We start from the raw sequence: 19,528 nt of genomic DNA on the forward strand, positions 1-19,528 counted from the left end.
ACATGTTATTCTAAAATCCAACTTGGGGTAAAAACAAAACAGCTGTGCCTCTAGATGAGCCTGCGGGATGGAATAAGCTAATATACGTTAGCATGCCGTCAGGGACAGGATAATTTATGGCTGTGGCAACTCTATATTGTTTCAGTTTCACAAGTTCAGCGTTAATTTAGCTCCACATAGCATAACTCTTATCCATTTGCATATTTGCATCCGTTTTGTAGCCAACACCATCAAATCCAACTTGGTTTCAAAACAACACAAATGCGCAGCTAATAAATGTTAGCATCTGCGCTTCATGCAAGCTCTACACCCAAGTAAATGGGCCTTCCAAAACCGTGGACCCAGGACCGCTGTCCCTGACTCTGCAGCATCGCCGCACTACTACTTTAGCATCAAGGGGCGCCTTCTGTTAGCAAAAATCAACTTGGTAAACAAGTCCATGCGAGAGTGACACCTCTCACCGCCATCATTTTCGGGACCAGGGGAAATGTGGCGAGGGGGGTGAGCGGCAGTCATCTAAACTGGGCAAGTCGTATGGCGAGAGGGTGACGCCGCCAACAACGCCGAGGTGCCAGATGAGCACATGAGGGCGGTAACACGATCCTGACCCCCCTCTGTGTGTGACTGGATCCCCCAGCCGGGGGATATAAAAGTGGCGGCGGGCCGGCGCATCGGGCACAGACGGAGGCAGAGGCTTCGGACAGACGCTCGGCTGTGGACTTTTTTAACCGTGACCTGAAACACACGCTAACGTCGGAGACATGGGGCTGCACAGCGTCGAGGAACTGGTGAGTCCGCGTGTGTGTTTAGAGCTTTTTCAAATCCAATGATATCGTAAAGCAATAAATACACGTGACGTGACAATCACTTCCTGATTGCCCCGTCTTGTGTTTGATCGCCGTGACCAATCGCCGAGCGCCGTCGGCTCCCGTGGGCGTCGACGTCGGGGATTAGCTTAATTCCTCCAGTAATCCGGCCCCCGATTGGTCGGTTGATCGGTCGCGTGTTTACGTTCCTCTTCTTCGCCGGCGTCGGCTCGTCCTATCGGCTTTCGGAGGGGTCGGGACCGGAGCAGATATTAGGGTTACTTTAAAAATCCAATAAAAATATCACATATTATCCAGAGGTTTGTTTCAAAATTGAGGGAATCTATTTCTACAAGTTTTAATGGGATCTGCAGGTCACGATCAGGGTCCTCGAACGCGATGCGAGTATGAAATCGCAGCGTCTCCAGGGAAACGATGGGGGTTGAAGGACATAAGTTCCACTGTTAAACAAAACAAACCAGAAGATGAGGAGAAGGCCACTGAATCTTTTCTTTTCAGGATAAAAATATCAGCTGGGTTCTTTTTCATGAACACCTGAAAGCAGTATTCCCTGCAACAGTGAGACATCTCTTCATTTCATACCAAAGATTGTGACCGTATCGGTGAAAATATTAGCAAAAACTCCACATTTTGATTTGCGACAGCCTCCGGTGAGCGCCACACTGCAACCCCGGGGGACGTGGACAGGACACGCAAATATATTTATTGTTATTTCAAAAAGGATTTTCTTGTTTCTCCAAATTTTGGGTTTCATCATCAACGCGAAAGCAGGGGCTCTACACAATCTATCAGTGAACGCCCCAATCCCCCCCCTCCTCCGTGCAGGTAACCGGAAAGAGGTCAGAGTGCAAGGAGGTCGAGGACTTCCAAGGAGGCGTGTACGAGACGGCCGTCAGCCGGGAGAAACAGGATGACCTCCTGTCCCACCGGGAGCTGGTGGCCGGGGCGCTGGCGGAGGACGGCGACAGCGGCAGCGAGCCGGAGGAAGTCAGCGTGGCGGCGCTCAATGTGAGGGAGAGTAGCGTGAGGAAGAGGGAGTGTGTGTGTGTGTGTGTGTGTGTGTGTGTGTGTGTGTGTGTGTGTGTGTGTGTGTGGGCAACGTCCATGCAGCAAGGCTGACGCAATCTTCAGCATGCTCAAGAGCTCACTTCAATATCTATATAATAATAATAGTAAGAATATTACTTTCCAATTATCTAATAATAATATATTCTAAAATAACACAGATAATAATAATAGTAATTGTAATGATTATGATGGGGATAATAATAATAATGATAATAATAATTATTATTATTTTTATTATTATTATTATTATTACTATTATTATTATTATAATAGCTATTATTTTTAGTAGTAGTAGTAGTAGAAGCATTGGTGGTCGTCGTAAAAGCAGTATTTTATCTAATGATAATAATAATAAGTAAATTAGTCAATTTACTAAATTTGACTTTTTTTATTTAGCAATTAGTAAAATTAGTATTTTTATAAAGTAATAATAATTACAATGGTTATTATAGATCAGACTATCACATATGATAAATGTTTATTTAGATTTTTTTTTTTTTTTTTCAGCCAGTCACATTTTCTTCTAATCTAATCCTGATTGCAAAAAGTTACTTCCTTTTTTTAAAAAAAAAAAATAAGAAGGAAAAATGCACTCAGAGTAAAAAAAAAAAAACAAAAAACAAAAAATGAGATTTTAAACGGGACTTAAAAACATTGTTTATAGTAAATAAAAAGAAGAAAAATAAAAAGTTAATCACTCAAAAATGCACATTTCCGGAACATTCTCGAAGACCCTGAAGGGACCTCGGGCCCGGCCGTGTCCTGTCCTGCGGCGCTCCCTGGAGGGCTGGAAGTGAAACGTCCTGTTTCTCGACGGTTTCGGCTAAAATGCGCTGGCGAAATCTTGATTTTTATATTTTAAAACGAGATTGAGAAGATTGATGGAGATTTTAGAGATCCCTTTCACCCTGTCCAACCGTCTGTCAGACGGACAGGAGCGGCCGGTTGAAGCTGGAGACGGTGGACGACCTGTTCAATATCCTTCAGCTGAGGAAGAGGAGACGGGAGAGAAAGACCCCTGCGCACAAGAAACCCCAGGTGGAGCCGGAGATTGTGGTGAGATTAAAATCTTTATCCTCTTGTTTAATTTACTTTTTTTTTTTTTTTTTGTTGCTATAACTTTTGTGTTTGTTTTTTGTTGTTTTTTTGCCGTCGTGTCCGCGCTAGCTTGATGGCTAATAATTAGTAGGTTGCTAGCACTCGATTAGCTGACACTTTTATTTGACGGAAAAATTAAACCCTTCTGGGAAAAAATGCAAATTACACCGTGTGTAAACAAAAAAAATATAAAAATATATTCCTCAATACGGGGGAGGGCTCGCTAAATTGTATTAATTATATTGAAAAACGTCAGATAAAGCAAAAGGGTACATTTCCATGCTAGCACTTCCGCCTCCCAGCCGGAAAAATCCGGTTTGAACCGGTTGGGTTCTCCATGATCCACGCCACCCCCACAACTGTCCAAAAATAACGCTTGTAAGTTCAATAAAGTCTTTTACCTGTAAGAGTGAATAGTTTAATGTTTCTACTCTATATGTGGCACTGATGCTTGAGCTGTGAAAGAATCATTCAAAACTGAAGAGTAGTTTACTGACTCACAAGTCACGATTCTTTGTCTCTTAAATCTTTCGCTAACTGCCCATGCTACTGCTAGGTAGTTATTTGCAAATATGTGATTAGAAAACATATTGCTATTCTCTAACTGCTATACTACCTGCGTTAGTAAAGATATATCAAGCAACTGGGCTTTAATTCTTCACTTGAAAACGTTTCACCCCTCTTCAAGTGAAGAAATTCAAGTCCAGTTGCCAAGAAGATTTTGACAAGATTTCACCATGACCTGGGTGACCGAGAACCTCCACAGACAAAGATATATCAAGTTAATCGCTGTATGAGCCTTGTTGGAGGAGCAGCAGCAGCTCTGGTTTCTTGTTGCAATTTATAAATCCCCTTTTTCTCAAGAGCTGTGGAACAAAGAATCCCAAAGCGCTCGTAGGATTCCTCCCCACTCACAAGACAAACGACTCACTCAGTAACTCAATGAACGAATCACTCAGTGGCTCAGAGTTACCTCCCCTCCTACTTGCAAACAAACAACTCATTGAGTAACTCACTGAACGACTCACTGAATTGCTCAGAGTAGTACTAACGAGTGACGGACTCAGTGACTCCAATGAATCAAATGACTCAAAATCCTGATTCTCTTTGGTGATGGATGTGTAAAAAAAACTCAAGTCAGTTAAAAGAATTGAGTTTATCGTCACTAACTTTTGTGGCCCAGGTTAAACCCTGCCTCTTGCCCACAATAGCAGCTGTGATTGGCTGTAGCCCCCCTCCACTCTCTGAGCCACACAAGTGACTCACTTGGCGAATCAAATGCCCAAAGAATACACGAATAAAAAAAACTACATGTAAAATTTTTTTTTTTTTAATGTTTACAGAATAGTCACATCTTACAACCCCCTTTTCCCCAGCAGAACATTTCTGACAGGGAAATCCACAATTCTTTGTCTTTAAAATATCCTGTAAAATACCAAAATAAAAGAGTGGTACTAGCAGGTGATTTGCCTTTTTCAGCCAGAGACGGTTGATGAAGAGCAGTTTCTGACGGCCGCCATGGAGAACAAGATGGCCGTGCTGGAGAAGTACCTGACAGACGGAGGGAACCCCAACACCACTGACCATGTGAGAATTTAAAAAAGCTTCAATTGAAAATAAAAAGAGCAGCCAAGGGTTTTGATTGGATGGTTTTGGCGGGGAAACCCACAAGTGGCATTGTTGGATTTCAGATTCTGAGGGATTTGTGGGAGATCATAGAGTTAATCTACCGCAATAATCCCAGAAGGGAGGCTCTGACAGCAGGCAAAGAACGATTTAACGCAGATGATTAAAAAACTTTATCAAAGGGCACAGTTGAGGAGTGGAGGCTTTGCGGAGAGTCAAAGCCCCCCTGACACTCTGCAGTGTATTTGTCAGTATTATCAATATTAGTCATTTGTTATTTTCTAAGAAATAAATGATGCCGTGATGAGAAACTCAGATCATCGCATTTTTCTTCCTGCTGGTTTCGAGGCACGAGAGCCTTCTGACACTGTCAAGGCAAGAGACCCTGCCTTTTATTTGAAAGATGAGGGGAAAAAAAATGCATTCAAAGAAATAATAAAAAAAACCTGAAAGGACTCTGCAAAGCCAACATGAAATGTTCTGTTGTGATAACGTGCCTGTGCGTTCAGTTCCAGAGGACGGCGCTGCACAAGGCCTCCTTCAAAGGTCATGTGGAGGTCATGAAGAGGCTCCTGGACGCCGGAGCTCTTCTGGAGAAGAAGGACAAGGTGGGCGGGGCTTGTTCTTTTGTTTACTGCCGTTCATTGCCTCTTTGTTTTACACAAACACATGGAATGTGTGTGTGTGTTGCAGCTGGAGGCCACGGCGGTCCACTGGGCCTGCAGAGGAGGGAGCCTGCCGGCGCTGCAGCTCCTCCTCGACCAGGGAGCAAAGTTCACCTCCAGAGACAAGGTTAGATGAGGATCGCCGACCTTTCAATGGCCCCTACTGTCCTCCCGTGTAACTGGTGGCCATTCAACGAGGGGTCGCTTAACAATCTTAATTAATCATCTTCGACGCCTTCCTGTGAACTTCACCTGTCCTGTTAATGCTTTTCAAGACCCTTCTGGATCTTCCTGTCCGCCATTTTCCAATAAACCCCACAGAAAATATTTTTTGAAGGAATCGGAGGCTGATTCTGTTTATAAATGTATAGATGAGCTTGTGCTCATGATCGCACGCACACATGCTCCCAGTGCTCACTTTCTGTTTGCCTGTCGGTTCAGCTTCACAGCACGCCGTTGCACGTGGCCGTCAGGACAGGACACTGCGAATGCGCCGAGCACCTGATCCATTGTGGTGCCGATGTCAACGCCAAGGACCGGGTAGGAAGCCTGGCACCCTGTTTCCTGAGGTTGCGCCCATCCCCGTCCTCCATGCAGACCTGACCATTCTCCTCTTTCTTCCCCACAGGACGGAGACACACCGATGCACGACGCCGTGCGAATCAACCGCTTCAAGATGATCAAGCTGCTGATGATGTACGGCGCCAGTCTGAACACCAGGAACTCTGTGAGTCCCCCCTGTTATACTTCCGCTGGAATACGAGTGTAGTATTTCCAGAACATACTCTGTAATACTGGCGGGCAAATATTCGCCCGCAAAAAACTCACATGAAAGGGAATTATAGCCGCGGCAGGATGAACTCGGAGTATAACGGGTGTTTTGAGTGGCAAGTCAAAGTGCTTTGAGCATGACGTTGTAATATTGTGAAATAACCAGGGTAATTTTAAGGTCACTTGAACGTGAACATATTCCGCACTGACACTAAAAATAAAAGTATTCCAAGAGTGACATCATAATATCGGGAGAGAAAAGTTCCTTCATTTTTCATAGACATTGGAATCCCAGTGACAGATCTCCCGTGAGAGTTTTCAAAGTTCTGCTCTGCTAGTGTGAAGACGCCCGATTCCAATCTGCACCAGGGCCTCGGTTGTGAAATGACGAACCCAGGAAACCTAGAGTTGTTATCCATGAACGTGGCTCCTTTCAGCCGGCTCCGCAACCTTAATCCCCATTTCTCGGTTTATGACATCGTGACAGACAGTTTGCCTCAGCATTCCGGATGGAAATGAATCTGTGAGAATGAAATCACTGTAACTTGAGATTAAATACAACTTGCCGAGTCTCCAAATATTACAGATGATGTTTTATCCCAGACTATTTACTCTGGATCCTACTTTTTACTTCTCATGAAGCTTTGTTTGTTTGTTTGTCTGTCTGTCTATCTATCTATCTACCTACCTACCTACCTACCTACCTACCTACCTACCCTTCCTTCCTTCCTTCCTTCCTTCCTTCCTTCCTTCCTTCCTTCCTTCCTTCCTTCCTTCCTTCCTTCCTTCCTTCCTTACTTCCCTCCCTCCCTCCCTCCCTCCCTCCCTCCCTCCCTCCCTTCCTTCCTTCCTTCTTTTCGGCATCCAGGATGGTAAAACTCCTATGGAGACCCTGTACTCGTGGCAGAGCGGAGCCAAGAGCCTCCTGTACAACGTCAGCGAGGACAAGCCCTCGGATTTAGTGTCGGAGGCATTGTCGTGGAAAAAGTGGTAGAGGTGGTGGGACACAAACCGTAACCCGACAAAAAAAATCTTTATTTTCGGGAGAATAAAAGAGACACGCAATCAACTTTAGCTAAAAAATGAAAATTAATAAAGAAGAAAAGGGAGCGTTCACCTTTGACGCTAGCCGAGGGGGCACGCCCTTCTTCAGTGAGCTCCCGCACCCTGCATCGCCTTTTCCAAACCCCTTGGTCACATCGCCATGACAACCCCGAGACAACTAGTGATGTGCAGCAGGGAGCAGTTTCGGCAGGGATGGTGTTGGGCGTCAGATTGTTACCTGAACCTCTGCGATCTTGTCCGTCACACCTTCATGCGATCTGGCATGGTCAAATTTTCTCTGATGTATTTTTTTCTTTGCTGGACAATGTCTCGGTTGATGACGCGTTGTCGCAACGCATCGTTATCGTCGTTGTTGTTTGTCTCTTTCTTATTGTTGTAAGCTGAGTTGAAGTCAGCCATCTTGCATTGAGATGATATTTATTTATTGAGGAACAGGTGTACAAATTGAGTTGTTTGGATTTCGTGGTTTTTCTAGTGAGCTTTAAGGCGAATTCTATGAACTTAGATGTCAGCGTCAGGGGGCTGCTGCTTCCGGCGTTGTTTTCTTTTCCTTTTTGTGAGTGTGGAGTTTTCCCCGCTCCCTCCCGTGGGAATGGGAAGAACGAGACGGGACAAAGCAAGTTTTCTGAGTTTTACATGGGAAGAAGATCCCTTCACTCGCACCTGTTTCTGTCGAGGGGCTTTTTTAACAGCGGCAGTTTTCTCATCAATGTTTAAATCGTAGGAATAATCCGGATTGATCAGCAGAACTTTACAATAATCTGGCAATATCTGGGAGGGTTCTGCCTGTCAAGATGCCACTGAAGATTCTGCACCATTGGAGTTTAGGACGAACACAGGATTTTCTGCTTCAGAGCCGAAGTTAAAAGCAATGTGAGGTGTAAATCCCAACGTTGGACAACTGGCTGATGAGACCTGAACATTAGGAAGACTTCCTGTTTGGGTCAGTTGTCTTGATCAGAACCAACATTCAACAAAACATTAACGTCCTGCTGGAAACCTTGGAGACACCAAACTGATCAGATCCCCGGAGATGGAAACCCCCAAGTCAGATCTGATCGGTGGAATTTAGACGGCAGCTGAACGGAGAAGCCGTCCCGTAAAAAAAAGGAGGCGTGAGCGAGTGAGAGGAAGGAAGGAGGGAAGAGCGAGTTGGTCTGTCGGAAGTCGGATCAGAATACCCGTGGATTGAATCCACAGGTTTGAGGTCTTTTCTTTTTCTTTTTTTATTGTTAACAGCATTTGTCAGTGAAGTCGTAGAGTGATTGAATAAAACCAACTTTGTCTGTAAAACCCATTCCCTTCTGTGTGGCTTCAACCTCTTTTGGGCCATTAAAGGACAGTCAACAGTGAAGTGATAAGCAAGTGTATTTTCAGGCCTCGAGCCAAAACTCTAGCTCGTCCGGCTCTTCTGGACTTCAGTTATGCCCACATACATTTCCTCGTCACACTTTTTCTTTCATTCGGTTTATCATTCCATCAACAGAAACACAATGTGGTCTACTCATCCATGGTCTCCACCTCCTCCGATGCCTTGGCCTCAGTTGCTATGCTCTTCAAACACAAATTCTCATCGCCCCCCTGAGCGCCTCCTGTTGTTGAGCGCTGGGCTTTCACTTTGAAAACGTCCAGCCTGTCTGGAAGCAGGCCTCTGGTGAAGAGCCAAGACGTCAGGTGGGAGACAGCAAAGATGGCTGTCAGGCCGGATAGCATGGAGATGGTCTTTATGGGAGAGTACTGGACGTAGACGCCGTCCTCCAGGGTGCATCCGGGAAAGTGGATGACAGGCGGGAGGCCAAGCGACGGCTCCCCGCTCAGCACTCTGAACAAAATCCCCACCAAGAAGCCACTTATGACGCCATAACCGTTGGAAGCTTTGAAGAATAAGACACAGATCAATTGAGGGAAGATCACGTTGTAGGCCACCTCTAAAGAAAGGAACAAGAACACCACAGTGCTCTTTTCCAGGGTGCTGAGTAACGATCCCACCACGCCCACGACCAACACCGCCGCCCAGATCACCCAACGGATCTCTCGCTCCAAAGCCTGCAAGAGAAACCAGAAGTATTAGTCTGAGCGAGACCCCAAGAAATTACAGTTTTACTACATCTGGCGGGCTTTGACTGTAAGCGAGATTCAAATCACAACTCAGAGCAATCAATCATCTTCTGTGTGCACTTCGCAGATGGGTAAACCAGAAGCATCTTTGGAATGCATACCAGTCTTTCAGGCATCATTTAGGTAGATGTGCCAAAGGCACAGTGCTTAGTGCCTTTTACCTGAGGCCTCAGGAGGTCCTTGTATATGTTGGAGCAGAAAACGGACGCCGCTGAGAGCAACATGGAGTCCATGCTGGACATTGTGGCTGCTGCCACACAACCTATCCCGACGATGGCGATGAAGGTGGGGGTGAGATGCATCAACGTGATGGGCATCACCATCACTGATTCTCCGCGCTCATAAGGGGACGGTGAACCGTAGGAGGTCATGTTCCAGTCTTGAGGCCGAGATGGAAGGGAAAAGGAAGGCCGACAGAGGAGTATTTGAACACAAAGTGAGGTACTGCTGACCAAGATCATGTAATCTGGATTATTGAGGTATGTGATACCTGTGGATGCAGCAGCCGCACCGAGCAGCATAGAAGGTATCACGAAGATAGGCAGAATGAGCGCGCTTATGTAGCATGAGCGCTGGGCTTCGACTGTTGAGGAAGCTGAAAGGATTCTTTGGTGGAGGGACTGGTACCCCAGAGAGCCCAATGCCTGAGGAATAAAAAGATTTAGTCTGTTTCTTACAAAGTGGGGAAGAGCCCCCTCGACGTGCAGTGGTTTGGCACTGAGCAGTGAAGAAAGGGACTCTGTAGACTTCTGAGCAAGGTTGTCATCAAAGAGTGGCTTGCTGAAACTCACCGTGGAGACAAAGGTGTCCATTAAAATCCAGGCACTTTTCCAGTCCACTGAGCCGCTCCAGGGGGCATGCAGGGTGTTGTTGGTCAACGTGGTGCTAATGTCTGATGTGTGAGGGTTCATCAGGACGAAGGGCAGGCACACCCACTGTGGGCAAGAACATGCAAGTCCAGCACTGTATGGTTAATACAAGTTTTCATAAGTATCCAGAAAACCAGGACATAGTGGTCCAGAGCTCAAATTTTTTATTGTATTAAAATGTTTGACGCAGTGAACTGTGCTTGTGCCACCAAACTCACCGTAGTGATTAAGATGAGGATGAGCTGTACAATGTCAGTGTAAGCCACAGAGTAGAGGCCCCCCAGCATGGTGTAGCTGATGGCCACAGCGGTGGAGATCCACAAGCATACAGTAAAGGACACATCTAGGATCACTTCCATGGTTACACCTTTTGAGAAGAGAAAATGTGTGCTTGTGCATGGGTGATTTCTGCGACCGGTTCTGCAATAACACTCCAACCACAAAAAGTTGAAGAGAGTGACACGATCCGGTAGCCATTGAACCTTTCAGTCAAGTGATGGGGGGTAGGAGTAGCCTGCAAGAGTACATGACATTTCAAGGATGTTCTAAATCTGTGGTGTTTGGAAGTGACCATCAGTGACAACAGTTTTCTTCTAGGACACCGTGGAACCTCATGAAGGGTTTACCTGAGCACAGCTGAGCAGTCCAGTCTGGCAAAATGTTAAGGTGTGGACATATTGTACGATTGGGTGTTTACTTACCTAAGGCGATCAGCGGCAAGGGCATCCAGGCCATGTCAAGGCCAATTGTAATCAGGCTTATTATGGTGGCGACCCCTTTCCCATACTTGGCAAGGAAAGGATCCACTATGGTCACATAGTTCTGGTCCCTCAGAGGCTTGACAAATACCAGTCCGACTTGAAATGAAGGAAAATAGGAAAGGGAAGGGGAAAGGTTTTGTGGACTTCTGCAACTGATCCGACCAGTTACGCGTTGGTCTTTATTGCTGAAACTATGTAAACAAATGCATGCACTACGGTTTTAGGTGCTCACCCAGAACAAAAGATGTGCTGTACGCTGCAAACAAAAGGACTGGTGTGATTAGACCCAAGGAGGGGGTGTAGACCATCTCTGGGACTCCAGTGATGGTGCCTCCCCCGACCCAGGTACCTTCAGGATGAGTTGAAAGCACTAAGCTGTCAGTAAATGTGTTTGCATGTGTTTGTGTGTGTACACACCGTGTGTGCAGTCGTACCCAGCAAGGTGAAGACCCCGACCACACTGCCGATGCGCCGGTCCCCCAGCAGGGCCATTTCTATCTCAGAGACTGCATGTTTTTTCTTCATTCTCCTGGACCTGAGGGCGGCCCAGATGCCGGTGCCAAAGATCAGCAGGTAGAAGATGGCCATCGCTATCACTCCCGGAATGTTGAGCGCCATCTCAGCTTTAACCCAGTGGCTGGTCAGTGACTGCCCGATGCCTAACACACAAAGTGGATGTCTGGTTGTAATGTTCGTGCCTGAAATCATCACACACAGCAAGAGAGTCCATGGTTGGATTCCGACACGGTACACCAAGTACTTGCCTACCCGTCACCGAAGATACTCTGCGTTATTGAATTCCTCTTGTCACTGGTCTTTCCCAGAGACATCAACCTACAGTACTGTGCTCTGCGGTAAATTAGAGAAAGACTGATCCCTCCCTCTCAGGAGTAGAACTAGCAAACATGATAGTCAGGCAAAGCAAAAATACAGGGATTACTGTATTTTGCGACGTGTAAATTTCTCTGGAGTATAAGCCCCACCAGCCAAAAAATGCATAATGAAGAAAAAAACATACGGTATATAAGTCGCACTGGAATATAAGTCGCATTTTTTGGGGGAAATTAATTTTATAAAATTAGAGACCAAGAACAGGCGTTTCACCTTGAAATTAGTATCTAGTATGTTAATGTAACATATTAACAGGTATTCAGATAACTATAGCAAGAACATAGCATAACAAGTTTACCAAACTCCTGATCCCACTTCTGAGCCACTCCACCAACTCCACAGGTAGACGGCGTGCCGCTTCCTCTTCTGCGTGGCTGTTTGTGGGAGATCGTTGTCTGTGGTCTGATAGAGGCGGTTGTGTTGCATGAAGCCGAAACACCAAGAAGGTCCGCCCGCAAAGGCATTTATATTCATCGTCTGGCAACTACCTGGGCGTGGAGATATGATCTTGTACCTCTTGCTGTAACCATTTAGCTTTTAGCTTGCGATTAGAGACGCACAAACAACTTTAGTTAAAAGATGAAAATTACTATAGTAGAGGGAGCGTTCACCTTTAGCGCTAGCCGAGGGGGCACGCCCTTCTTCAGTGAGCTCCCGCACCCTGCATCGCCTTTTCCGAACCCCTTGGTCACATCACCATGACAACCCCGGGACAACAAGTGATGTGCTGCAGGGAGCAGTTTCGGCAGGGATGGTGTTGGGCGTCAGATTGTAACCTGAACCTCTGCGTTCTCGTCCGTCACACCTTCATGCGATCTGGCAGCGCCAAATTTTCTCTGATGTATATTTTTCTTTGTCTGGCAGTGTTGAAAATGTGAAATCCGATCCTGCGGATTACTTGCACGGATGTTGTCCCCATATGTTGCTGGACAATGTCTCGGTTGATGACGCGTTGTCGCAACGCATCGTTATCGTCGTTGTTGTTTGTCTCTTTCTTATTGTTGTAAGCTGAGTTGAGGTCAGCCATCTTGTATTGAGACGATATTTATGTATTGAGGAACAGGTGTACAAATTGAGTTGTTTGGATTTCGTGTTTTTTCTAGTGAGCTTTAAGGCGAATTCTATGAAATTAGATGTCAACGTCAGGGGGCTGCTGCTTCCGGCGTTGTTTCCTTTTCCTTTTTGTGAGTGTGGAGTTTTCCCCGCTCTCTCCCGTGGGAATGGGAAGAACGAGACGGGATAAGCAAGTTTTCTGAGCTTTACATGGGAAGAAGATCCCTTCACTCGCACCGGTTTCTGTCGAGGGGCTTTTTTAACAGCGGCAGTTTTCTCATCAATGTTTAAATCGTAGGAATAATCCGGATTGATCAGCAGAACTTTTCAATAATCTGGCAATATCTGGGAGGGTTCTGCCTGTCAAGATGCCACTGAAGATTCTGCACCATCGGAGTTTAGGACGAACACAGGATTTTCTGCTTCAGAGCCGAAGTTAAAAGCAATGTGAGGTGTAAATCCCAATGTTGGACAACTGGCTGATGAGACCTGAACATTAGGAAGACTTCCTGTTTGGGTCAGTTGTCTTGATCAAACCAACATTCAACCAAACATTAACGTCCTGCTGGAAACCTTGGAGACAACAAACTGATCAGATCCCCGGAGATGGAAACCCCTGAGTCAGATCTGATCGGTGGAATTTAGACGGCAGCTGAACGGAGAAGCCGTCCCCAGAAAAAAAGGAGACGTGAGCGAGTGAGAGGGGAAGAGCGAGTTGGTCTGTCGGAAGTCGGATCAGAATACCCGTGGATTGAATCCACAGGTTTGAGGTCTTTTCTTTTTTTTTTATTGTTAACAGCATTTGTCAGTGAACTCGTAGATTGATTGAATAAAACCAACTGTGACTGTAAAACCCATTCCCTTCTGTGTGGCTTCAACCTCTTTTGGGCCATTAAAGGACAGTCAACAGTGAAGTGATAAGCAAGTGTATTTTCAGGCCTCGAGCCAAAACTCTAGCTCGTCCGGCTTTTCTGGACTTCAGTTATGCCCATATAAATTTCCTCTTCACATTTTTTCTTTCATTCGGTTTATCATTCCATCAACAGAAACACAATGTGGTCTACTCATCCACGGTCTCCACCTCCTCCGATGCCTTGGCCTCGGTTGCTATGCTCTTCAAACACAAATTCTCATCGCCCCCCTGAGCGCCTCCTGTTGTTGAGCGCTGGGCTTTCACTTTGAAAACATCCAGCCTGTCTGGAAGCAGGCCTCTGGTGAAGAGCCAAGACGTCAGGTGGGAGACAGCAAAGATGGCTGTCAGGCCGGATAGCATGGAGATGGTCTTTATGGGAGAGTACTGGACGTAGACGCCGTCCTCCAGGGTGCATCCGGGAAAGTGGATGAAAGGCGGGAGGCCAAGCGACGGCTCCCCGCTCAGCACTCTGAACAAAATCCCCACCAAGAAGCCACTTATGGCGCCATAACCGTTGGAAGCTTTGAAGAATAAGACACAGATCATTTGAGGGAAGATCACGTTGTAGGCCACCTCTAAAGAAAGGAACAAGAACACAACAATGCTCTTTTCCAGGGTGCTGAGTGCCGTTCCCACCACGCCCACGACCAACACCGCCGCCCAGATCACCCAACGGATCTCTCGCTCCAAAGCCTGAGAGAAACCAGAAGTATAAGTCTGAGCGAGACCCCAAGAAATTACAGTTTTACTACATCTGGCGGGCTTATACAGTATGCAAGATTCAAATAACGACTCAGAGCCGTCAATCATCTTCTGTGTGCACTTCGCAGATGGCTAAACCAGAAGCATCTTTGGAATGCATACCAGTTTTTCAGGCATCATTTAGGTAGATGTGCCAAAGGCACAGTGCTTAGTGCCTTTTACCTGAGGCCTCAGGAGGTCCTTGTATATGTTGGAGCAGAAAACGGACGCCGCTGAAAGCAACAAGGAGTCCATGCTGGACATTGTGGCTGCTGCCACACAACCTATCCCGACGATGGCGATGAAGGTGGGGGTGAGATGCATCAACGTGATGGGCATCACCATCACTGATTCTCCGCGCTCATAAGGGGACGGTGAACCGTAGGAGGTCATGTTCCAGTCTTGAGGCCGAGATGGAAGGGAAAAGGAAGGCCGACAGAGGAGTATTTGAACACAAAGTGAGGTACTGCTGACCAAGATCATCTAATCTGGATTATTGAGGTATGTGATACCTGTGGATGCAGCAGCCGCACCGAGCAGCATAGAAGGTATCACGAAGATAGGCAGAATGAGCGCGCTTATGTAGCATGAGCGCTGGGCTTTGACTGTTGAGGAAGCTGAAAGGATTCTTTGGTGGAGGGACTGGTACCCCAGACAGCCCAATGCCTGAGGAATAAAAAGATTTAGTCTATTTCTTACAAAGTGGGGAAGAGTCCCCTCGACGTGCAATGGTTTGGCAGTGAAGAAAGGGACTCTGTAGACTTCTGTGCAAGGGTGTCAGAGTGGCTTGCTGAAACTCACCGTGGAGACAAAGTTGTCCATTAAAATCCAGGCACTTTTCCAGTCCACTGAGCCGCTCCAGGGGGCGTGCAGGGTGTTGTTGGTCAACGTGGTGCTAATGTCTGATGTGTGAGGGTTCAGCAGGACGAAGGGCAGGCACACCCACTGTGGGCAAGAACATGCAAGTCCAGCACTGTATGGTTAATACAAGTTTTCGTAAGTATCCAGAATACCAGGACATAGTGGTGGTATTGTGATCTGTAGTGAGAGCAGACAACAGGTAGAGGAAAATCTGGAGAGGTGGAGGTATGCTCTGGAAAGGAATGAAAATTGATCACAGCAAAACAGAATATATGTGTGTGAATGAGAGGAACTCGGGTGGAACCGTGAGGCTACAGGGAGTGGAGGTCAAGAAGCTGGAGGATTTCAGGTACTTAGGGTCAACAGGCCAGAGCAACCGAGAGTGTGGAAAAGAGGTGAAGAGACGGGTCCAAGCTGGTTGGAATGGGTGGAGAAAAGTGTCAGGGGTACTATGTGATAGAAGACTTTCAGCCAGAATAAAAGGAAAGGTGTACAAGACAGTGGTGAGACCAGCGATGATGTTTGGACTAGAAACTGTTCCAATGACCAAAAGACAGCAGGCAGAACTAGAGGTTGCAGAGATGAAGATATTGCGGTTCTCTTTGGGAGTGACCAGGATGGATAGGATCAGGAATGGGTCTCAGAGGAACAGCACATGTTAGAGGTTTTGGAGAGAAGGTCTGTCATGGGGCGCACTCGAGCAGGGAACCACACCTCAGGGCAGAAATCTGGATGGATTGAAAGCGCTTTTATTGCGTTGAAATGGCAGGACGGGTTGCAGGCGGGACGGGATGCAGACGGGACTGCGGAGGCTGGATCTCACCAGGACAGGTTGCAGACTGGACTGGTTGCAGACGAGACGGGTTGCAAACTGGACAGGTTGTGGGAGGGGACAGAGTTTACACTGGCCAGCCGGGTCCGGTCATAACGAGGGAGGGGACAGAGGTTACACCTGGGGTCCAGTTGTGGCAGGGCTCTGCACTGAACCAAGCGCCACAATGGCGGGGGTGGGGTCCGGTCATGGCAGGGGTCTGCAAGCCACAATCCCCCAGCGCCAGGCTGGCGTGCCGCTGCCCTTTATAGGGATCTTGATTAGCGGCATCTGCTGCAGCTGGCGCTGATTACAATTGGGATCAGGTGTAAACCCTGACAAGGTCAGAGAAACCAGACTGAGATGGTTGGGTCATGTACAGAGGAGGGATAGAGAATATATTGGTAGACAGATGCTGGTATTGGAGCTGCCAGGCAAGAGGTCTCGAGGAAGACCAAAGAGAAGATTTATGGACATAGTGAGAGAGGATATGAAGGTAGTTGGTGTGAGAGAGGAGGATACAGAGAATAGGGTTAGATGAAGAAAGCTGACTCGCTGTGGCGACCCCTGAAGGGAAAAAGCTGAAAGAAGAAGATGAAAGAGATGAACTATTCCAGAGCTCAAATTTTTTATAGTATTAAAATGCGAGATGCAGTTAACTGTGCTTGTGCACTAAACTCACCGTACTGATAAAGATGAGGATGAGCTGTACGATATCAGTGTAAGCCACAGAGTAGAGGCCCCCCAGCATGGTGTAGCTGATGGCCACAGCGGTGGAGATCCACAAGCATACAGTAAAGGACACATCTAGGATCACCTCCATGGTTACACCTTGTGAGAAGAGAAAATGTGTGCTTGTGCATGGGTGATTTCTGCGACTGGTTCTGCAATAACACTCCAACCACAAAAAGTAGAAGAGAGTGACACAATCCGGTAGCCATTGAACCTTTCAGTCAAGTGATGGGGGGTAGGAGTAGCCTGCAAGAGTACATGACATTTCCAGGATGTTCTAAATCTGCGGTGTTTGGAAGTGACCATCAGTGACAACACTTTTCTTTTAGGACACCGTGGAACCTCATGAAGGGTTTACCTGAGCACAGCTGAGCAGTCCAGTCTGGCAAAATGTTAAGGTGTGGACATGTTTCACGATTGGGTGTTTACTTACCTAAGGCGATCAGCGGCACGGGTATCCAGGCCATGTCAAGGCAAATTGTAATCAGGCTTATTATGGTGGCGACCCCTTTCCCATACTTGGCAAGGAAAGGATCCACTATGGTCACATAGTTCTGGTCCCTCAGAGGCTTGACAAATACCAGTCCAACTTGAAATGAAGGAAAATAGGAAAGGGAAGGGGAAAGGTTTTGTGGACTTCTCTAGTTGATCCCACCAGTTACCCGTCGCCCTTTATTGCTGAAACTACGTGAACAAATACATGTACAGCGGTTTTAGGTGCTCACCCAGAACAAAAGATGTGCTGTACGCTGAAATCAAAAGGACTGCGGTGATTAGACCCAAGGAGGGGGTGTAGACCATCTCTGGGACTCCAATGAGGATGCCTCCCCCAACCCAGGTACCTTCACGATGAGTTGAAAGCACCAAGCTGTTAGTAAATGTGTTTGCATGTGTTTGTGTGTGTACACACCGTGTGTGCAGTCGTACCCAGCAAGGTGAAGACCCCGACCACACTGCCGATGCGCCGGTCCCCCAGCAGGGCCATTTCTATCTCAGAGACTGCATGTTTTTTCTTCATTCTCCTGGACCTGAGGGCGGCCCAGATGCCGGTGCCAAAGATCAGCAGGTAGAAGATGGCCATCGCTATCACTCCCGGAATGTTGAGCGCCATCTCAGCTTTAACCCAGTGGCTGGTCAGTGACTGCCCGATGCCTAACACACAAAGTGGATGTCTGGTTGTAATGTTCGTGCCTGAAATCATCACACACAGCAAGAGAGTCCATGGTTGGATTCTGACACGTTCCACGTTCTCTATGTGTCTGCGTGGGGTTCCTCCAGGTTGCCCCCACAGTGTCATTGGAGACCCGAAATTTTCCAGATGTGTTATTGACAGGGTGAGAGTCTGGCACCAGAAGAGTTACTACTCGCTCTCCACCCCCCAAACTCCTCCATAACAGGGATGGAGGGGGGATGTTTTTAGGCCGCGATGCAGGAAACATCAACTATTCCTGCTCCATCACGACCTGCCCTTCCTTCCTTGCATGTAGACAAAGATTCTCTGGAAAGTTCTTGAACGTGCCCTGAGCTAATTCTCTGTCCTTCCGCAGACACTCAGGTGTCTCAAACCAGATACTCTTCATTTCTGAATTCCTCTTCCCACTGGTCTTTCCCAGAGACATCTTCCGACTGCTCTGCGGTAAATTGAAAAAACAAAGATCCCTCTCTTAGGAGAAGAACTGGATTATGTGATATTCAGACAAAGCAAAAATGCAGGAATTACTGTATTTTCCGAACTACAAGCCACTCTGGAGTATAAGTCGAAACGGCCAAAATATGCAAAATGAAGAAAAAAAAAAAAATGTACCAAGAACAGACGGTTCACCTTGAAAGGCAAGTCATAGTAATAACAATAGAATACAGAACAACAGGCTGAATTAATGTCTAGTATGTTAAGGTAACATATTAACAGTTATTTAGATAACTATAGCAGGAACGTAGCATAACAAGTTTACCAAACACTTGATCCCGCTTCTGAGCAACTCCGCCAACTCCACAGGTAGACGGGCAGTAAAGAAAAGGACCACAGAAAGCTTCTGAGCAAGGGTGTCATCAAAGAGTGGCTTGCTCAAACTCACCATGGAGACAAAGTTGTCCATTAAATTCCAGGCACTTTTCCAGTCCACTGAGCCGCTCCAGGGGGCGTGCAGGGTGTTGTTGGTCAACGTCATGTTAATGTCTGATGTGTGAGGGTTCATCAGGACGAAGGGCAGGCACACCCACTGTTGGCAAGAACATACAAGTCCAGCACTGTATGGTTAATACAAGTTTTTGTAAGTATCCAGAATACCAGGACATAGTGGTCCAGAGCTCAAATTTTTTTATAGTATTCAAATGTTTGACGCAGTGAACTGTGCTTGTGCCACCAAACTCACCGTTCTGATTAAGATGAGGATGAGCTGTACAATGTCAGTGTAAGCCACAGAGTAGAGGCCCCCCAGCATGGTGTAGCTGATGGCCACAGCGGTGGAGATCCACAAGCATACAGTAAAGGACATATCTAGGATCACCTCCATGGTTACACCTTGTGAGAAGAGAAAATGTGTGCTTGTGCATGGGTGATTTCTGCGACTGGTTCTGCAATAACACTCCAACCACAAAAAGTTGAAGAGAGTGACACGATCCGGTAGCCATTGAACCTTTCAGTCAAGTGATGGGGGG

At 46.8% G+C, this 19,528-nt stretch overlaps 3 protein-coding genes across 3 annotated transcripts; 1 reads left to right on the top strand and 2 right to left on the bottom strand.

The window, feature by feature from the left end:
- The first annotated feature begins 665 nt into the window (after positions 1–665).
- ankrd1a (ankyrin repeat domain 1a (cardiac muscle)) lies at positions 666–8,418 on the top strand. Its single transcript, XM_086175117.1, has 9 exons — positions 666–788; positions 1,653–1,835; positions 2,823–2,951; positions 4,473–4,580; positions 5,129–5,227; positions 5,313–5,411; positions 5,726–5,824; positions 5,913–6,011; positions 6,924–8,418. Exons 1-9 carry the CDS (start codon positions 762–764, stop codon positions 7,047–7,049), a joined length of 969 nt encoding a protein of 322 aa, XP_086031243.1. The 5' UTR covers positions 666–761; the 3' UTR covers positions 7,050–8,418.
- On the bottom strand, positions 8,331–10,959 carry LOC147236864 (high-affinity choline transporter 1-like). Its single transcript, XM_086175091.1, has 6 exons — positions 10,809–10,959; positions 10,326–10,474; positions 10,030–10,173; positions 9,729–9,882; positions 9,400–9,617; positions 8,331–9,166 (listed from the first exon to the last, which is right to left on the bottom strand). Exons 1-6 carry the CDS (start codon positions 10,840–10,842, stop codon positions 8,621–8,623), a joined length of 1,245 nt encoding a protein of 414 aa, XP_086031217.1. The 5' UTR covers positions 10,843–10,959; the 3' UTR covers positions 8,331–8,620.
- A 2,632-nt stretch (positions 10,960–13,591) lies between these two features.
- Positions 13,592–19,084, bottom strand: LOC147236865 (high-affinity choline transporter 1-like). The gene is made up of 9 exons (XM_086175142.1): positions 18,946–19,084; positions 17,798–18,022; positions 17,596–17,712; positions 17,304–17,459; positions 16,821–16,969; positions 15,268–15,411; positions 14,979–15,132; positions 14,650–14,867; positions 13,592–14,418 (listed from the first exon to the last, which is right to left on the bottom strand). The coding sequence occupies exons 2-9, from the start codon at positions 17,979–17,981 to the stop codon at positions 13,873–13,875; spliced, it is 1,668 nt and encodes a 555-aa protein (XP_086031268.1). The 5' UTR covers positions 17,982–18,022; positions 18,946–19,084; the 3' UTR covers positions 13,592–13,872.
- Between the last annotated feature and the right edge of the window lie 444 nt (positions 19,085–19,528).

This window comes from Fistularia commersonii, chromosome 2 (assembly GCF_037954325.1).
Source record: "Fistularia commersonii isolate RoL2024-O1a breed Wild chromosome 2, RoL_Fcom_v1.0, whole genome shotgun sequence".
Lineage (NCBI taxonomy): Eukaryota > Metazoa > Chordata > Actinopteri > Syngnathiformes > Fistulariidae > Fistularia > Fistularia commersonii.